This window comes from Gossypium raimondii, chromosome 11 (assembly GCF_025698545.1).
Source record: "Gossypium raimondii isolate GPD5lz chromosome 11, ASM2569854v1, whole genome shotgun sequence".
In the NCBI taxonomy this organism is placed as follows: Eukaryota; Viridiplantae; Streptophyta; class Magnoliopsida; order Malvales; family Malvaceae; genus Gossypium; species Gossypium raimondii.
Window position 1 is genome coordinate 4,876,931 of NC_068575.1, and position 15,928 is coordinate 4,892,858.

A 15,928-nucleotide genomic window follows, 5' to 3' on the forward strand; every position below is an offset into this window, starting at 1 on the left:
AAGTAGTTTAAGGGGATGTATGAACATGAGTTGAAACTTTAGAAGTAGGATAGCTAAGGTCCTAACAGTTAGAAGTAGGTGAGCAAATATCTTGCTATGGCTGTCCCTTGTAACTGGAAAGGCAAGTTTTAGATTATTCCAAGCTTCAATAGTCCAAATATTATCAAGTATCATCACACATTTTGTATCTTTCAAAACGTTAAATAACTTCTTTGCTAATTCATCATCTCTTTAATTTCTTCCTGTTGTTTTCAACTAAAGTTTTGAAACCAAATAGAATATTTTTCTGAACTTTTCTAACATTGTTGAGAAATATGAAAGCTGGGTGATCGAAATTATCAATAACCTGACAATAATAATACAATTTTTTAGCAAGAGTGGTCGAGAATATTATCATCCATAATATGAGGATAAGGCCACCTTGATTCTCGCTTTTCAGTTGACGAACTTGATCCTTTTTCTCCATGCTTTAATTCCTTTATATGAGAGGTCTGTAATCATCGGACCAAGTCGTTAATTCTTTCTATGATTTTCTCTATCTTTAACCTGGTTTTTTGGAGCGATCACCCTTCGATCAAAATGCACATTGATCTTTTAATACAACTTGGAAGACCATCTTTGTTTTTGGACCCAATCTTGAGAGCAAAATTCTCAATAACATCCTCAACATCATAAGCAAGCTGTTTAATAACAACGAAAATTAACCATAAAACAAAATTGAAGGGAACTTTAAAATGTTTTTTAATATTAACTTGGGAAGTACTTTAAATGTGAAAATTGGGTGTTTACCTGAATGATGAATGGATGTCTCCTAGGTAAAACTCCCACAATTACAAATTATATAAGTGTACAATCGGATTGTGGTATCTAGAATATTTTATAAACTAATAAATTAAAAATTATTTGGTGAATTAATAAAATATAAGTGTCCAATATAATTGTATAATTAATATTTTGGGTTCATCTATTTTACTATGTGCTTTTTTTAAAAAAATTTGGGTTCAACTATTTTTACATTTCTTTTATTTACTGAAATTCATTTTAATTTTCACTAGCTTTTAAAATTTATTTTAATTTTTATACAAATATTAGAATCGATATGGAAATGAAAGAGTTAAGGAAAAAACATAGTTAAACATTGAGCAAGGCTTCCATTAGCATTATTGTATTGGGAGGAATTTTGGTGTGTTAATATTGAATTACTGTAATTTATCTCTCTATCTAAGACCATGTTTCCTCTATTTAAAGAGTAACTGAATACACTCCCAAACAATTGGTGAGGAAGTCGATCAATAACCTATTTATAAGTTAATATAAAAAAATTTTCAGCAGTATTTTGATAAATTTTAATTTTTATTTAAAATTGAAAGTATCTCTTTAATTATCTCATAAAAAAATAAAATCAATGACAATACGGAAAACAAGGTGAATTGATGGAAACTTTCACATTTTGTTTAAATTTAAGAGCTTAAAAAATCCAAAGGACTAAAATTGATATTTTAGAAGACTAGAAAGAAATAAAATGGGGAATTATTTAAAATCAAAATTCAAAAGTTCAATAAGAGATTGGGATAATAATTTTTAAAATAAATAAAAAAATTAAAACATGAGAAATCAATATACCTTTTTATATTCACTAGTTTTGTTGTCAAGAACTGAATTGCCTGTATCCGAATACATATCCTTTTAAAATTTATCGAAAATATTTATTTTAATGTAACTTAAAAGATTACAGCCTGGATCCGATTATCAAATTAAAATTTAAATAAGTTTACAATGTCGAAACCGTTTTTTGAAAACAAAATTTTAGTTGTTGACTTTTTAAAAACAAAAGCTGAGTCGCCACCGATCCTTTATTAAGGTGTGATCGCCCACCTTAAAAATAATTTTGGTCTCATGAAATTTGAGAAAACAAGTTCGAGTCGATTCACGCACGAGGAAGGATTAGCACCTCGTAACGCCCAAAATTGGTACCAAATTGATTTTTTTAAATGCCTTGGTGTCGAAAATTTGAAAAGATTTTACAAGGAAACTTTTTATTTCATGAATGGATTAAAATAATAAGACAATTCTTATTTCAAAGAAATAAAACACCACACCCAAGAAGTTAGGGCACAATGTTTTAAATCTTCAAAATACCGAATATTGCCTTTTGTTTTGAAAATTCTTATTTAGAGAAGAGAATGTCATGACCAGTAAGTTAGGACCCAACATTTTGAATTCCCGAGAATAAGCTTTTTATTTAAAATTTGCGAATTTATTGCAAAACAAATACTTGGCTTTCTAAATTCATCGAAAAAATAATCGCGATCCAGTAAGTTAGGACACAATCTTTCCGAGAATCTCAATGCTAAATATTTTGGAATTTATAAAATAGGATGATTTCAATCCTTTGAGAAAATCAAAATATATATTTTTGAAAAGGGATGCTAAAAAGGTTAAGGTATAACGTGAAACAGATACTCTAATTTCAAATATAAATAAATAAGTATTTACAAATATATATACAAGCACAATTTACAAGTAAATTAAAATATGAGTGTGCATGTTTTTTTAAAAAAACATATAAGTATACATGTGAGAGAAAAGGAATGAAATATATAAACAAAAACCTTGTAATAATTTATAAAAAAGTATGTATTTATGTACATGAAAATTATGAAAATAAGATTTTTAAAATATATATATGCATATGTATAGATATTTACAAAAAATGTATAAGTATATATATAAAATATAAGGTATATAAAAGTTAAAAAATATAAAAAACGTATGGATAAAAGATATGCATATGTACATATAAAATAGAAATATACAAATATATACGTATTTACGAAAAAATAATATGAAAACAAAAGTATGTATATAAAAGAACGTTTGTATGTACAAAAATATATATTTAAAATCTTTTAAAATATATATGCATGTATATTATCTAAAACATGCGTGTATATGTATAGTAATAATAATAATAATAATAATAATAATAATAATGATAAATATTTAAAAAAAAAGAAAAATAGCTAAAATGGACCAAATTGAACTTAAAAACAAAAAAATGGGCGAATTTTGAATAAAATTTTAAAAGAAAAGGGTCCACTTGAACACGCGCGTAACAACGGAGGACCAAAAGGGAAATTATCTCGTCCTTCCAAAACACTGCGCAGCAAGGGGCCAAATTGAAACAAAAATAAAATGTGCGGCCCAATTTTTAAAAAACTAAACAAGTTTAATTGAAATGCGCTGCAAACAGGAGGGGCCAATTGCGCAAATAGTCCATGTGACGTCAGAGCGCGCGGATCCTCCCCTTTGGGTCGGGTCACCGCGCGGGTCACCCCAGGCTAAAACGGCGCCGTTTTGAATCATTATTTAAACAAAAAAAAAACATTTCAGAAAACATTTTCAGCATAAAAAAAATTAAAACAGATGCTGCCCATTTTCCCTCTGCTAGGGTTTTATTCCCTCGCCATGCATGCCGCCTCAACCAATCACCCGATTCGGACCCGTAGTCAAGGCGAAGCGTGCTTCGGGTTTCATCGGCATGACCACGCAGGTAAGCCTCTTCCCTTTTTTATTATTATTATTTTTTAAAAAAATCAGAACAAATGAAATAAAGAGAATAAAAAACGAAAAAAATTTTCACCTTGAATAAAAAAAACAATCTGTATTCGGTTTTTTTTCTATTTCTTGCATACTTTCTCCGTTCATACAATATCGTCCCTTTTACAGATTTAAAAGGGCCTTTTATAGGCCGAAAAGAAAATAAATCGAGGGAAAAAAAACAATATTGCTTGTTGTTTTTTTTCTCTTTGGACTCCTTGAGTCCGTTTTTCAGGTGTTCGTGGAGAGTTTGGCGCGCGTGGAGGCCGAAACGTGCGGCGATCGGGCGTTGGGCGCGGCGTGGGTGCTGTTGTGGCGCTGGGGCAGATGCAGCTAGGGTTTTCCTCTTTTGTTTTTTTGTGTTTTGGGCTGATGTCTGTATTGGGCTTAGGTTAGTTTTGTTATTGGGCCACTTATTTGTTGGGCCTTAGACGAGTTTAGGCCTGCTATTAAAAAACTGAAATTGTCTGCTTTGTTTTTGTTTGGGCCCGGGCAATTTGGGCTTGTACAGCTGCCCCTCTTTGCTCAATGTCATGTAACGGGAATAGAGCAAAGACTAAAAGCCCAATTGTGCCCGGTCTTGCTGAGCCTCGACTTCTTCGGTGCTTTTCTTCTTTAAGTAGCTTCATTCCTTCCTACTGCATCTTCAGAGGTACAGGAACTAGCGTTTCAATCAACCCCACTGCAATGTCAGGGAGATAAGATTCGTACTTTGTAGCTTCTCAAAAAGAACAAAATTTGCTATCTTTAATCTGCTCCACTGCAACTTCAGGGAGATAAGACTTGTAGCTTCAATTTGCTCTGCTACAACTTAAAGATAAGTCTGATGTGATCTGCTCTACTGCAACTTCAGTGAGATGAGATCTGTGGTCTTAATCCACTCCATTGCAACTTCAAGGAGATTGGATTGGTTACTTCAGTCTGCTCCACTGCAACTTCAGGAAGATGAGACTTGTATCTTCGATCTATTTTACCACCAGTATCGGAAGACAAGATCTGCTTTCTTCGATCTACTTCAAGCCAATACATGAAGACAAGACCTGCTTTCTTCGATCGGTTCCACTGCCGATCGGGGAGATAGAATTACTGGCTTTAATATACTCCACTGCAACCTGAGGGAGGTAAAATCTGCCATCTCTGATCTGCTCCACTACTGCTTAGGGAGATAAGATCTGTAATCTTCACTCTACTTGCCGCCAGTATGGGAAGATAAAATATGTTGTATTTGATCTACTTCACGCCGATACATGAAGACAAGATCTGTTTTCTTCGATCTACTTTGCCATCAGTATGGGAAGACAAGATCTGGTATCTTTGATCTACTTCACGCTAGTACATGAAGACAAGATCTACTCCACCACCAGTATGGGGAGATAAGATATGTATATTCGATCCACTTCGCTACCGATATAGGAAGACAGGACCTACTATCTTTGATCTACTTCACGCCAGTACATGAAGACAAGATCTGCTTTCTTTGATCTGCTTCGCCACCAGTATGAGAAGGCAAGATCTGATATCTCTGATCTACTTCACGCCAGTACATGAAGACAAGATCCGTTATCTTTCAACCTACTCCACTGTTGCTCAGGGAGATAAGGCTTTATGATTTCACCAATCTGCTCTCTGTGAAACATGACCTGTATGATTTACTTTATGAGCCTAATTATGCCTAATGATTAGGATGTTATGATCAGAATGAATCAAATGCTCCTAACTAGGCATGTATGAATGACATTTGAATGTTATGTCATGAAAAATGAATATTGAATGTTTAAAGTCATTATTGCTCATTAAGGCTTCCTTTGTGACAACAACGTTTGGTCAAAACTTGAAAATTTTAATCTCGACTCTTGACTCCTAGATATCTCCGACCTTTTAACCCGGTGAAGGTCTAAACAATAGTCCTGTTTCAGGTTCCTGAGCTATTCAAAGATTTCTAGAGTAATATGAAAAACTTCCCTTGTGAAAGTTTTACTAGTCCATTAATCGTCATTCTAATGCAACATGTTTGCGAAAAGATCATAACGATGAATAAAACAAAATTAATTTGGGAGCATAGCTCGCAATGGCTTGTCAATGATAGAGGAATTGTCTGGGGACATTTATATTGAAAAAGAATGAAATATTCTAAAACAACGAATTCAATACAAATACTATGATCAAGTGCCCCAAATATCTCTACTTGAATTTCTCTATAGAACTTTTCGAAGACCCTTCTGAATTCAACACGTGTTTAGGAGATTCACAGTATTTTGTTGATGCCCTAAGATGTCGTCTATTCCTTTCTGCCGATTTAGGTACAACAAGACTACCACATGACAATCAAAATTTGAGCCACCCTTTTCAGGTTTTCAACTCAAATCCCCTCTGGTCTTAAGGTGCCCTTTGCGGGTTTTCACCTTAGCCTCTCCATTTTTTTTTTTGGAATCAAAGCGCCCTTTGCGAGTTTTCACTTTGGTTCCTTCCCTTCTTTAAGTAAAGTATCTCTTGACTGAATCTGAATTTACTGGATTAGGCAAGGTTCTTCCATCCATTTCAGCCAGGATCAGGGCTCCTCTAGAAAATGCCTTTTTTACAACATAAGGACCTTCCCAATTCGGCATCCATTTCCCCCTAAAATCTTTTTGTAGAGGAAGAATTTTTCTCAACACCAGGTCCCCCTCGTGAAATTCTCTGGGTCGGACCTTCTTGTTGTAGGCTCGCATCATTCTTTTCTGGTACATCTGACCATGCTGAATAGCCTTTAGCCTTTTTCCCTCTATCAAGTTCAACTGATCGTATCGAGACTGAACCCATTCTGCTTCATCCAATTGTAGCTCAGTCAAAACCCGGAGAGAAGGGATTTCAACTTCGATGGGCAAGGCTGCCTCCATGCCATAAACTAAGGAGAAATGAGTTGCCCCTGTGGAGGTCTTGATTGACGTTCGACAAGCAAGGAGGCTGAACGGTAATTTTTCGTGCCAGTCCCTGTAAGTCTCAGTCATCTTCCCCACAATCTATTTTATATTTTTATTGGCCGCTTCCACTGCACCATTCATTTTTGGGCTATATGACGACGAATTGTGATGTCTGATCTTGAATTGACTGCAGACTTCTGCTATTGAGCTGTTGTTCAGATTCAACGCATTGTCGGATATGATTCTTTCAGGCATTCCATACCGACATATGATCTCCCTCTTTAAGAACTTGCTGACTGATGATTTCGTAACATTAGCATACGAAGCAGTTTCTACCCATTTGGTGAAGTAGTCACTAACCGCGAATATAAAACGATGCCCATTTGAAGCCTTCGGCGATATTGGCCCAATGACATCCATACCCCACATGGAGAAAGGCCATGGAGAAGTCATGACATGAAGAGGCGAAGGTGGTGTATGTATTTTATCACCATAGATTTGACATTTATGGCACTTTTTGTAATAATTGATGCAATCCCCTTCCATGGTGGACCAGTAATACCCAAATCTCATAATCTGTCTAGCCATTGTGAACCCACTGGCATGCGTTCCACAGATGCCATCATGGACTTCCTCCAGAATTTTCTTTGCTTCCACGACATCCACACATCTTAACAGTACCTGATCTTTTCCCCTCTTGTATAAGATCTCCCCATCTAAGACGTAATCAATGGCTAGCCTTCTCAGAGTTCTCTTTTCATGCTCAGTTGCCTGGCCAGGATACTCACGGTTTTTTCCATATCGTAGAATATCTTTATACCAAGGGCCATCAATTTCTCATTCTTCGACATTGTAACAATGAGCCGAGTCTTCTTGGATACTCATTTGTATAGGCTTCATATCCTCATGTCTGTTGACCTTGATCATAGAGGCTAAAGTAGCTAGTGCATCAGCCATCTGGTTCTCATCTCGTGGGAGATAGCAAAAAGTGATGTCCTCAAACTCTTTAATCAATTCAAGGACCAAATTTCGATAACAGACTAATTTGGGATCTCTCGTTTCCCACTCACCCCTGAGCTGATATATCACCAATGTCGAATCTCCATAGACCTTTAACACTTTGATTCTTCGCTCTATAGCTGCACGAATACCCATGATGCATGCTTCGTATTTTACCATGTTGTTTGTGCAAACAAAATCCAATTTGCAAGTGAAAGGATAATGATCACCATTCGGGGATACTAAGACTGCCCCAATTCCATTGCCCACAGCGTTCGAGGCTCCATCAAAGTTTAGCCTCCAACGGTGACCTTTTTGGGGATTTTCTTCAGTAGCGGCTATACACATCAGGTCTTCATTCGGGAAATCAAAACTCAATGGCTCGTAGTCCTCCAAAGCTCTACTAGCTAGAAAGTCAGCAATTGCACTCCCTTTCACAGCCTTTTGGCTCACATAGACAATATCAAATTCAGACAGTAAGATCTGCCATCGAGCCATCCTCCCATTCAAAGCAGTTGACTCCATCATATACTTTAACGGGTCCAACTTTGAAATTAACCAAGTCGTGTGGTATAACATATACTGCCTTAATCTTCGGGTTGTCCAAATCAAGGCACAACATAACTTCTCAATAGGCGAATATCTCATTTCACAGTCAGTGAATTTCTTGCTGAGATAATATATCGCCCTTTCTTTCCTTCCCGTTTCGTCATGTTGGCCTAGCACACACCCCATGGAATTATCAAACACTGTCAGATACAATATCAGCGGCCTATCCGGGCTAGGTGGTGACAGCACCGGAGTATTGGAAAAATATTGTTTCACCTTGTTAAAGGCTTTTTCGCATTCTTCATCCCAAGTACCAGGGTTATGTTTCTTCAGAAGACGAAATATAGGGTCACATTTCTCGGTTAGTTGTGAAATGAACCTAGCAATGTAGTTCAGTCTTCCGAGAAATCCTCGAACTTCTTTCTGAGTGCGGGGTGAAGGTAAATCCCGTATTGCCTTCACTTAGCCGGGTCAATCTCGATTCCCTTTTCACTGACCACGAAGCCTAGCAATTTTCCTGACCTGGCCCCAAAAGTACACTTCGCTGGATTAAGCTTGAGCTGGAACTTTCTCAATCTTAAGAATAATTTTCTAAAGACCTGCACATATTCCTCCTCCGTTCTGGACTTCGCTATCATATCGTCAACATAAACTTCGATCTCCCTGTGCATCATATCATGGAACAAGGCTACCATAGCTCTTTGATATGTCGCTCCCTTATTCTTTAATCCAAACGACATCACTTTATAACAAAACGTCCCCCATAACGTAATGAACATAGTCTTTCTCATGTCTTCAGGATGCATCTTTATCTGATTGTACCCCGAAAAGCCATCCATGAAGGAAAATAATGAAAAGCCCGCAGTATTGTCTACCAATGTGTCAATGTGGGGCAATGGGAAATTGTCCTTTAGACTAGCCTTGTTCAAATCCCTGTAATCCACACACATTCGTACTTTTCCATCTTTCTTCGGAACTGGTACGATGTTGGCCACCCACTCAGAATACTTGACTTCTTGCAGAAATCCGGTATCAAGCTGCTTCTGGACCTCTTCTTTTATCTTTAACACGATATCAGGTCTCATCCTTCTGAGCTTTTGCTGCACTGGCTTGCAATCTTTTTTTATAGGAAGGCGATGGACTACAATGTCAGTACTTAACCGAGGCATATCTTGGTATGACTATGCAAAGACATCCTTGAATTCCTGGAGTAGTCTGATGAGGTCTTGTCTCGTCTTTGCAAAGATATCAGATCCGATCTTCACCTCTTTTCTTTCCTCTAAGCTTACAATTTCTATTGATTCCCCATGAGGAAGGATTTGCTTCTCGGTTCTTTCTACCATCTTCAGCAAGTCAGGAGACAAACCACAGTCTTCGTCATCCTCAAAATCATGCGATTCCTCTAAACACATGTTTCATTCAAAAGGAGACTCTAAATTCTTAAGAGTGACATTCGTATCATTGATATCGTAGGACCTATTATAAAAGCAATATGGATTCAGGAATTTGTTTGGTGCAATATGGTCATGAATGAAATGCAAGTGTAGTTTGGTTCAAAATAACTGCACTTATGGGAAGAAAGATTTGCTCCAAAAATGACTGCAAAAATGAACTTTATTGAAATAACGATTTTTTGGACATGAGCCTATTTCACAAAGGAATCCTTATCACTTCTAGGCTAAAAGCAATAAGGGTGTTCTGGACATTACTCTGAGGAAATCCTAAAAACTACAGGTATTTTTTCTGCAGTCCAGTTGTTTAGCGCCCTTCCCGACTCGTAAGGACGAATATCCGGCAAAGTTTTTCCTCCCGTCGCTTCTTCATATACGGCATGAATACTCTCTAACTCCGTGTTAATACTTCTGACCCTTAGCATTCCTTGATAGATGAATCCTCCCGATACAAAAGTCTTGGATAGGTGAGGAAAGGTCATGGGTTCCCATTTGACTTCATCACCTGTCAAACGAGCCATTCTTCTCTCTCGCTTCTTTTCCTGCTCTATCCTCTTCTGCCTAGCATCTGGCTTGTATCCTAAGCCAAAACGGTCCTGCTTGTCTTTCAACACTGGAGTCTCAACTCGGCCCTGAAGATATCTTTCCAATCATTTCCCTAGCAAAGCTCCTTTTTCAACTGTCAATTGCAGCCCCATCTTTGTGGTCTTTGATATTCTCGGCATCGGGATCTTATTTCCCTCAAAGATGAATGTTGCATTTACAAACTCCAAGGAACGGAAAGAGCACTCGATTGCATCATCACTCGTCTCCAAATAAGGCGCATTGTTAGTCACAGATGCAATGATATCCTCTTCAGCATCTATCGTCACTACCCAGCCTTCTGACACTAGCTTCAATTTTTGATGTAACGATGACGGTACCGCACCTGCTGCATGAATCCACGGCCTTCCTAATAGGAAACTGTAAGAAGACTTGATGTCCATAACCAAAAAGTCTACCTCATAGAAAGTTGGGCCAATTAACAAGGGTATGTCAATTCTTCCCATGACTTTCCTCTCGGTGCCATCAAATGCTCTCACCATATTCTGGCACGACCTCATATGTGAACTATCCATAGGTAGCCTGTTGAGCGTGGATAGAGGCAATACATTCAGTGCCGACCCGTTGTCTACCAGAACTCCTGGTAACATGCACCCTTTACACTTTGCAGTGATGTGTAAAGCTCTAGTAGATCCTATACCCCCAGGTAGTATTTCATCATCGCTAAAAGAGATGAAGTTATCAGCGCTTATATTACCGACCAGTCGATCCAACTTGTTAATAGAGATATCGTCGGCAACATAAGTTTCATTTAGCACCTTCAGTAGTGCATTTCGATGTCCCTCCGAGTTCAGGAGTAAAGCTAGCACAGATATGCGAGCTGGTTGTTTGTGCAGCTGTTCCACAACGCTATACTCGCTATGCTTTATGAACTTCAAGAACTCTCTAGCTTCCTCCTCTTTGATTGGTTCATTGACCAACAATTCAGGTTCGACCACATTCTTCTTCTTTTCAACTGAAGTTTCTTCCCTTATTGGCTCTACTCGTGCTTTCATCTGTTCGTGGTGCCTTCCTTCATCCTGTTCCTCTTTATTGATTACATCCTCCTTCCCCGGGATTGTCACATTACAATCGTAACTCCAAGGAACCCTCCTGTTATCCTTATATGCAAACACAGCCGATTTTTGAATGATTACTTTTGGTGTTATTCGTGCCCCAACCTCACTGTTCTGAGGTCGCGAGATGATGACCACAGGACGGTTAGCCTTCGGGACTCCCAATGCCAACTCCGATGCGCATACATAACTCTCCTCTTGAACTCCTTTACAGAATTCCAGCTCCCTATTATCCATCATACCTTGTATCAGGGCTCTGAACCTCGTACACTCTTGGATTTCATGCCCCACTTCATGGTGGAACTCACAGTAGTTCCTCCTCTTTTCACAACTTCCTTCTGAGACGATTAGTCCCCTTTTCACCATCTCCTTCCAGACCCATCTCAAAGGAGTTTTCAAATCCAGAATGTCTGCCTTGATCAATCTGTCTTCGCCTATATTTACCCCACCATCAGTGTGGTTTGGTAATGGGTTTTTTACCTTGGTCGAGTCATCAAATTTAACGACACCCATACCAATGAGCCTTTTAACCAACTTCTTAAAGGCCGTACAGTTTTCTATAGAATGCCCTGTTATTCTCGCATGATAATTGCACTGTGCATTCGCATCGTACCATTTGGGATACGGGGGTTGCAAGGGCTTCAGATAGAAAGGGGAAACTACGTGTGCGTCAAATAAATTTTGGTATAGTTCCCTGTATAACATAGGAATTGACGTGAATTGGGGCCTCTCAACATTTTGCCTTGTACCGACCTCCTGTCTCGACGAGCTTTGCTGACTGGCAGCCACCTTTCCTGGCTGGCTCACTGTTACTGACTTCGAGAAACCCTTGTTGTATATACTCGTGTTATTCACCTCGCTCTCCTTCCTTCTCGAGGCCGATCTTCTGTTACTCTCTCCCGCATCGATCTTCCAACTCCTGATGGCATTCTCTATCATCTCACCATTCATGACTATGTCAGGAAAGCTTTTTGTGGCACTTCCTAACATATGTGTAATGAATGGTGCATTCAGGGTGTTAATGAACAACATTGTCATTTCCTTTTCCAAGAGCGGTGGCTGAACTTGGACCGCAACCTCCCTCCATCTCTGTGCGTACTGTCTGAAGCTTTCACTCGGCTTCTTCTCCATGTTTTGGAGGGTGATTCTATCAGGAGCCATGTCTGTCACATGGCTATAATGTTTCATGAACGATTGTGCCAGGTCCCTCCAGGAACCAATCGTGGCACGACTCAACTGATTGTACCACTTGGATGCTGCCCCTGCAAGGCTGTCTTGGAAGCAATGTATCAGGAGTTGGTCGTTGTTAACATATCCCGCAATTCGTCTGCAGAACATGGTGATGTGAGCCTCTGGGCAAGTCGTCCCACTGTACTTCTCGAATTCAGGCATCTTAAACTTATGAGGGAGTACTAGATCTGGCACTAAACTCAGCTCTTTTGCGTCAATGCCTCGATAACTTTCAGTGACTTCTATCGCCTTGAATTTCTCTTCGAGCCACCTGCATCTTTCTTCCAACTGCTTTGGTAACTCTTCCTTCATTCTTTCCTTCTCAACCACTTCATCAAAGTCAGGAATGACAGGGTTAATAGGATTATTTTCAGGATTAGATCCCGGTTCTACTTGGAAGCTCGAAACCCAGCCCGAAACTGCTGCGGCATGATGGTAACAGTAGATTTGCGAGGGTATTCAGCTTGAGTTCGCACATGTGGAGGGGTGAAACCCGGAGGATGGGAAAGTTCATCATCATTTCCCTCATCGACATTTGCCATGAGGCCCTTTCCTTTATCGAGTCCCTTAGCTATCAGGCGGGTTAACTTTGCCACTATATCTTCTTGAGATTCCCGCATCTTCTCAGACATCTCTTGTTTCATCTTGTCTAACCGCTCCTGCACTTGTAGCTGAAGTAGGTCCTGCATCTCCTTTTGACACTGTTCGAGTTTTTCCAACCTCTGATCCATATCTTTTGTCTTTGCCCGAGTGCCGTCTAGGTGTTGGGTTGGTTGGTTGGTTTCCAGGTTAACTGAACAGTGATTTTGACTTATTAGGATTAGATAAAGGTCTTTAATGCATATAATGCGATGCTAATGCATATGATGCAATGTATGAGATGAATGCAAAAGAGGCGTTAATTATGATTCAATTCCACTTGGGAAACTTATTGAAAAAAAATTTCTTTACATAGAATATGCTACAAATACGACTTCGCCCTAACACTTAAGACCTTGATCTTTTTAAGCAACGAGGCTAACTCCTGACCTCAGTTTGACTCCAACTCATACTTTACGCTTAACATGTCAGCTTGTACTGCCAAAGTTTGTAGGTGATCTGCTACTTCTTGAATCTGAACCAAAGCTTCCCCCATAACGCGGTCCCTGCTTTTGACCTGATTCTGGAAATAGTGAAGCTGTTCGCTTTGATGATCTTTGTTTGCCTCTAAATACTCAATCCTGGCTTCACTATTCTGCAATGCTGTCTCTAATTTTTCTATAATTTTCTTCATTTGCTCAATCCTGCTTAAACTTGCTTGCAGTCCTGCCACTAAATTTCGATTTCGGTATTGATAAACAATCTTCTCAAGTTCAGCCACTTTAACCTTTAGTTTATATATTTCATCTTGATTTTCTAACAAACTCTTCTCAAGTGATTTATTTCGCATCTGGGCTTCCTGGAATCTTTCTTCCCATCTACCAGTCTTGGCTTTTTCTTCTTGGACCTTTTGACGCCACTGCTCTGAGGTTTTTCCCAACCCAGCAGTTCTTACTGACAGACGTAGTCTCTTATAATCCGTCCTCAAGTTACTCAGATCCTCCTCGACTTTGCGCTTCCCTTTTCTCAGGCCTTCGGTTTCCAGCTTCTAAACATCTATGTCCAACCTTAAATTCACCTTTTCTTCCTCTATTTGCTCTATTTTCTTCTCTAATTCTGCATTCCTTCTTTCGAGGTCTTGCTTTATGATTTCCAGTTCAGAAGGGACGACGCGCAAATGCTCCTCTATCGACTGACTATTTTCTGAACTTGGCCCAGGAATGTTGTCATTAATCCTCCTAACATACCATTCGTTATACTCAGAAGTTGTCATTGAACCCACGACTAATCTCTTCATTCGGCGAGTCTGATTCTATGTATTGGCCATCTCACGAGCCTTTCTTTTGTAGCCATCATCCTTGTATGAGAATTCACACTTGGCTAATCCCTGTGTTGCAGGCACAAACTGTCTTGACCTGTATTGTCTTAACACTAGCAATGGGGTATAACCAACAGCTCCCCAAATCCCGAGCAACGGAACCCAGTCGAAATCCCCACACCTATATAGGATTTCATCTGGAAGCAACCACGGAGCTCTCCACTCGATATCTTCTTCTTGCAGACTCTGAAAGACTGCCATCCATTTCTCCTCCGAGATGTCATCTCTCCTTGACGTAGCCACTACCTCTTTCAACGGTGAATAACTCTCAGAGAAGACTTGATATGAAACCTTATCAACCTTCCAAAAGTGGCTGTGGAACCACGCAAGTAGTAGCTGCGCACATCCAATAAATCTACCCTCTCCCGTTCTTCGACATGCATTCAATGATCTAAAGGTTTCTGCCAAAATTACCGGGACTGGTGTAACTCCCTTATCAAGCCGATCGAATAAATCAGTGACCGCCTCGTCAACATGTCCCAAGATCTTAGGAAACAAAATTAGACCATATATACTTAGAGCAAAGACGTCTACTTTCTTCCTCGCATCTGGGTGTGCTAAAATGAGGTCCTTCAAACCTTTCCAAGGAATACACCTACTATCCCCTTTTTGCTTAATCCGAGTTGTAACCCACTGCTCACTCATCCCTGTTATATTCATCAACTTCCTCAAGAAGGTTGGTACATTTACCGCTTTTGAATAAATTCTATCCACTTGAACATTCGAACATCGAAGTAAAGCCGTGTACTCCTCTATTGTAGGCACCAGATCAACCTTTCCGAATGTGAAGCAACTGTAGGCCGGATTCCAAAACTGGGCAAGAGCTCGAAACAGACGCTTGTCTACCTTCATGTCAAGCAAATAAGGTAAATCCCCATAATTTAAATAGAATAACTGCCCAACCTCATTATCCCATTGATCCCAAATCTCCTTCAACTCCTGCAAGTTGTTCTGAGCTACGCTAACACGAGTGAAGTCCCATAACTCTGATACGTGTCCCACGGCCAAACTGTCACCTTTTTCACGCTGTATCTTCTCAGACCAAGCCCGGACAGCCGTATTATCCTACACTCTATTAAGAAACCTATTTCCCATGATAAGCTTCCTATTTGGCAACCGAATATGAACCAACGCCTTTATAATGAAATGTCATGCAATCATGATGTCATGCAATCAAAACAAAATAAAACAAGTCAGTATCACATATAAAGATATAATAACATGGCAAGAACACTTATTAGGAATCTACTAGGGTTTTGGAGTAGTTCTACCTAGGGTAAGTTCCTAAAGCTCACTATATGAGGTTTAGTTTCTAGAGTAAGGGTACCCGAACCAGCAGATTCCTCTATCCTCACCCATTATAGGCTCATGCGGATCGAGTTCAGTTCAGGGGGACACATTTCCCTATGGCTGCACGGAGATGAAAATCTCACGAAGACATAGGTACGGATGTATCCCGGAAGCGGTCCACTACCCTGCACGGAGGTGAAAACCTCACGAAGGACTAGTTTCTCGCTCCCACTTAAAGGGCGAAATGCAAATGCAAATGCAAAGTTTCCAAAATACCATGATAAAACATCAATG

At 39.3% G+C, this 15,928-nt stretch overlaps 3 protein-coding genes across 3 annotated transcripts; all 3 read right to left on the reverse strand.

Annotated features, from left to right (window-relative positions):
- Positions 1–563: 563 nt before the first annotated feature.
- Positions 564–8,024, reverse strand: LOC105801337 (uncharacterized). The gene is made up of 3 exons (XM_012632650.1): positions 7,419–8,024; positions 7,182–7,271; positions 564–680 (listed from the first exon to the last, which is right to left on the reverse strand). Exons 1-3 carry the CDS (start codon positions 8,022–8,024, stop codon positions 564–566), a joined length of 813 nt encoding a protein of 270 aa, XP_012488104.1.
- Positions 8,025–9,753: 1,729 nt separating this feature from the next.
- On the reverse strand, positions 9,754–12,108 carry LOC105801338 (uncharacterized). The gene is made up of 2 exons (XM_012632651.1): positions 10,180–12,108; positions 9,754–10,131 (listed from the first exon to the last, which is right to left on the reverse strand). Exons 1-2 carry the CDS (start codon positions 12,106–12,108, stop codon positions 9,754–9,756), a joined length of 2,307 nt encoding a protein of 768 aa, XP_012488105.1.
- A 2,170-nt stretch (positions 12,109–14,278) lies between these two features.
- Positions 14,279–15,497, reverse strand: LOC105801339 (uncharacterized). The gene is made up of 2 exons (XM_052623528.1): positions 15,462–15,497; positions 14,279–15,376 (listed from the first exon to the last, which is right to left on the reverse strand). Exons 1-2 carry the CDS (start codon positions 15,495–15,497, stop codon positions 14,279–14,281), a joined length of 1,134 nt encoding a protein of 377 aa, XP_052479488.1.
- Between the last annotated feature and the right edge of the window lie 431 nt (positions 15,498–15,928).

Excerpts from the sequence above, each read along its gene's own strand:
- LOC105801337 (XM_012632650.1), bottom strand. The coding sequence starts at position 8,024 with ATGGAGTCAACTGCTTTGAATGGGAGGATGGCTCGATGGCAGATCTTA. Across the intron at positions 7,272-7,418 it reads CTTTAGCCTCTATGATCAAG|GCAACTGAGCATGAAAAGAG; the intron begins GTCAACAGACAT and ends TATCCTGGCCAG. Across the intron at positions 681-7,181 it reads ACAAGAGGGGAAAAGATCAG|CTTGCTTATGATGTTGAGGA; the intron begins GTACTGTTAAGA and ends GTTATTAAACAG.
- LOC105801339 (XM_052623528.1), bottom strand. The coding sequence starts at position 15,497 with ATGACATTTCATTATAAAGGCGTTGGTTCATATTCG. Across the intron at positions 15,377-15,461 it reads AAGGCGTTGGTTCATATTCG|ATACAGCGTGAAAAAGGTGA; the intron begins GTTGCCAAATAG and ends TGGTCTGAGAAG.
- LOC105801338 (XM_012632651.1), bottom strand. The coding sequence starts at position 12,108 with ATGAATGGTGAGATGATAGAGAATGCCATCAGGAGTTGGAAGATCGAT. Across the intron at positions 10,132-10,179 it reads AGATGGGGCTGCAATTGACA|GGCCGAGTTGAGACTCCAGT; the intron begins GTTGAAAAAGGA and ends AGATATCTTCAG.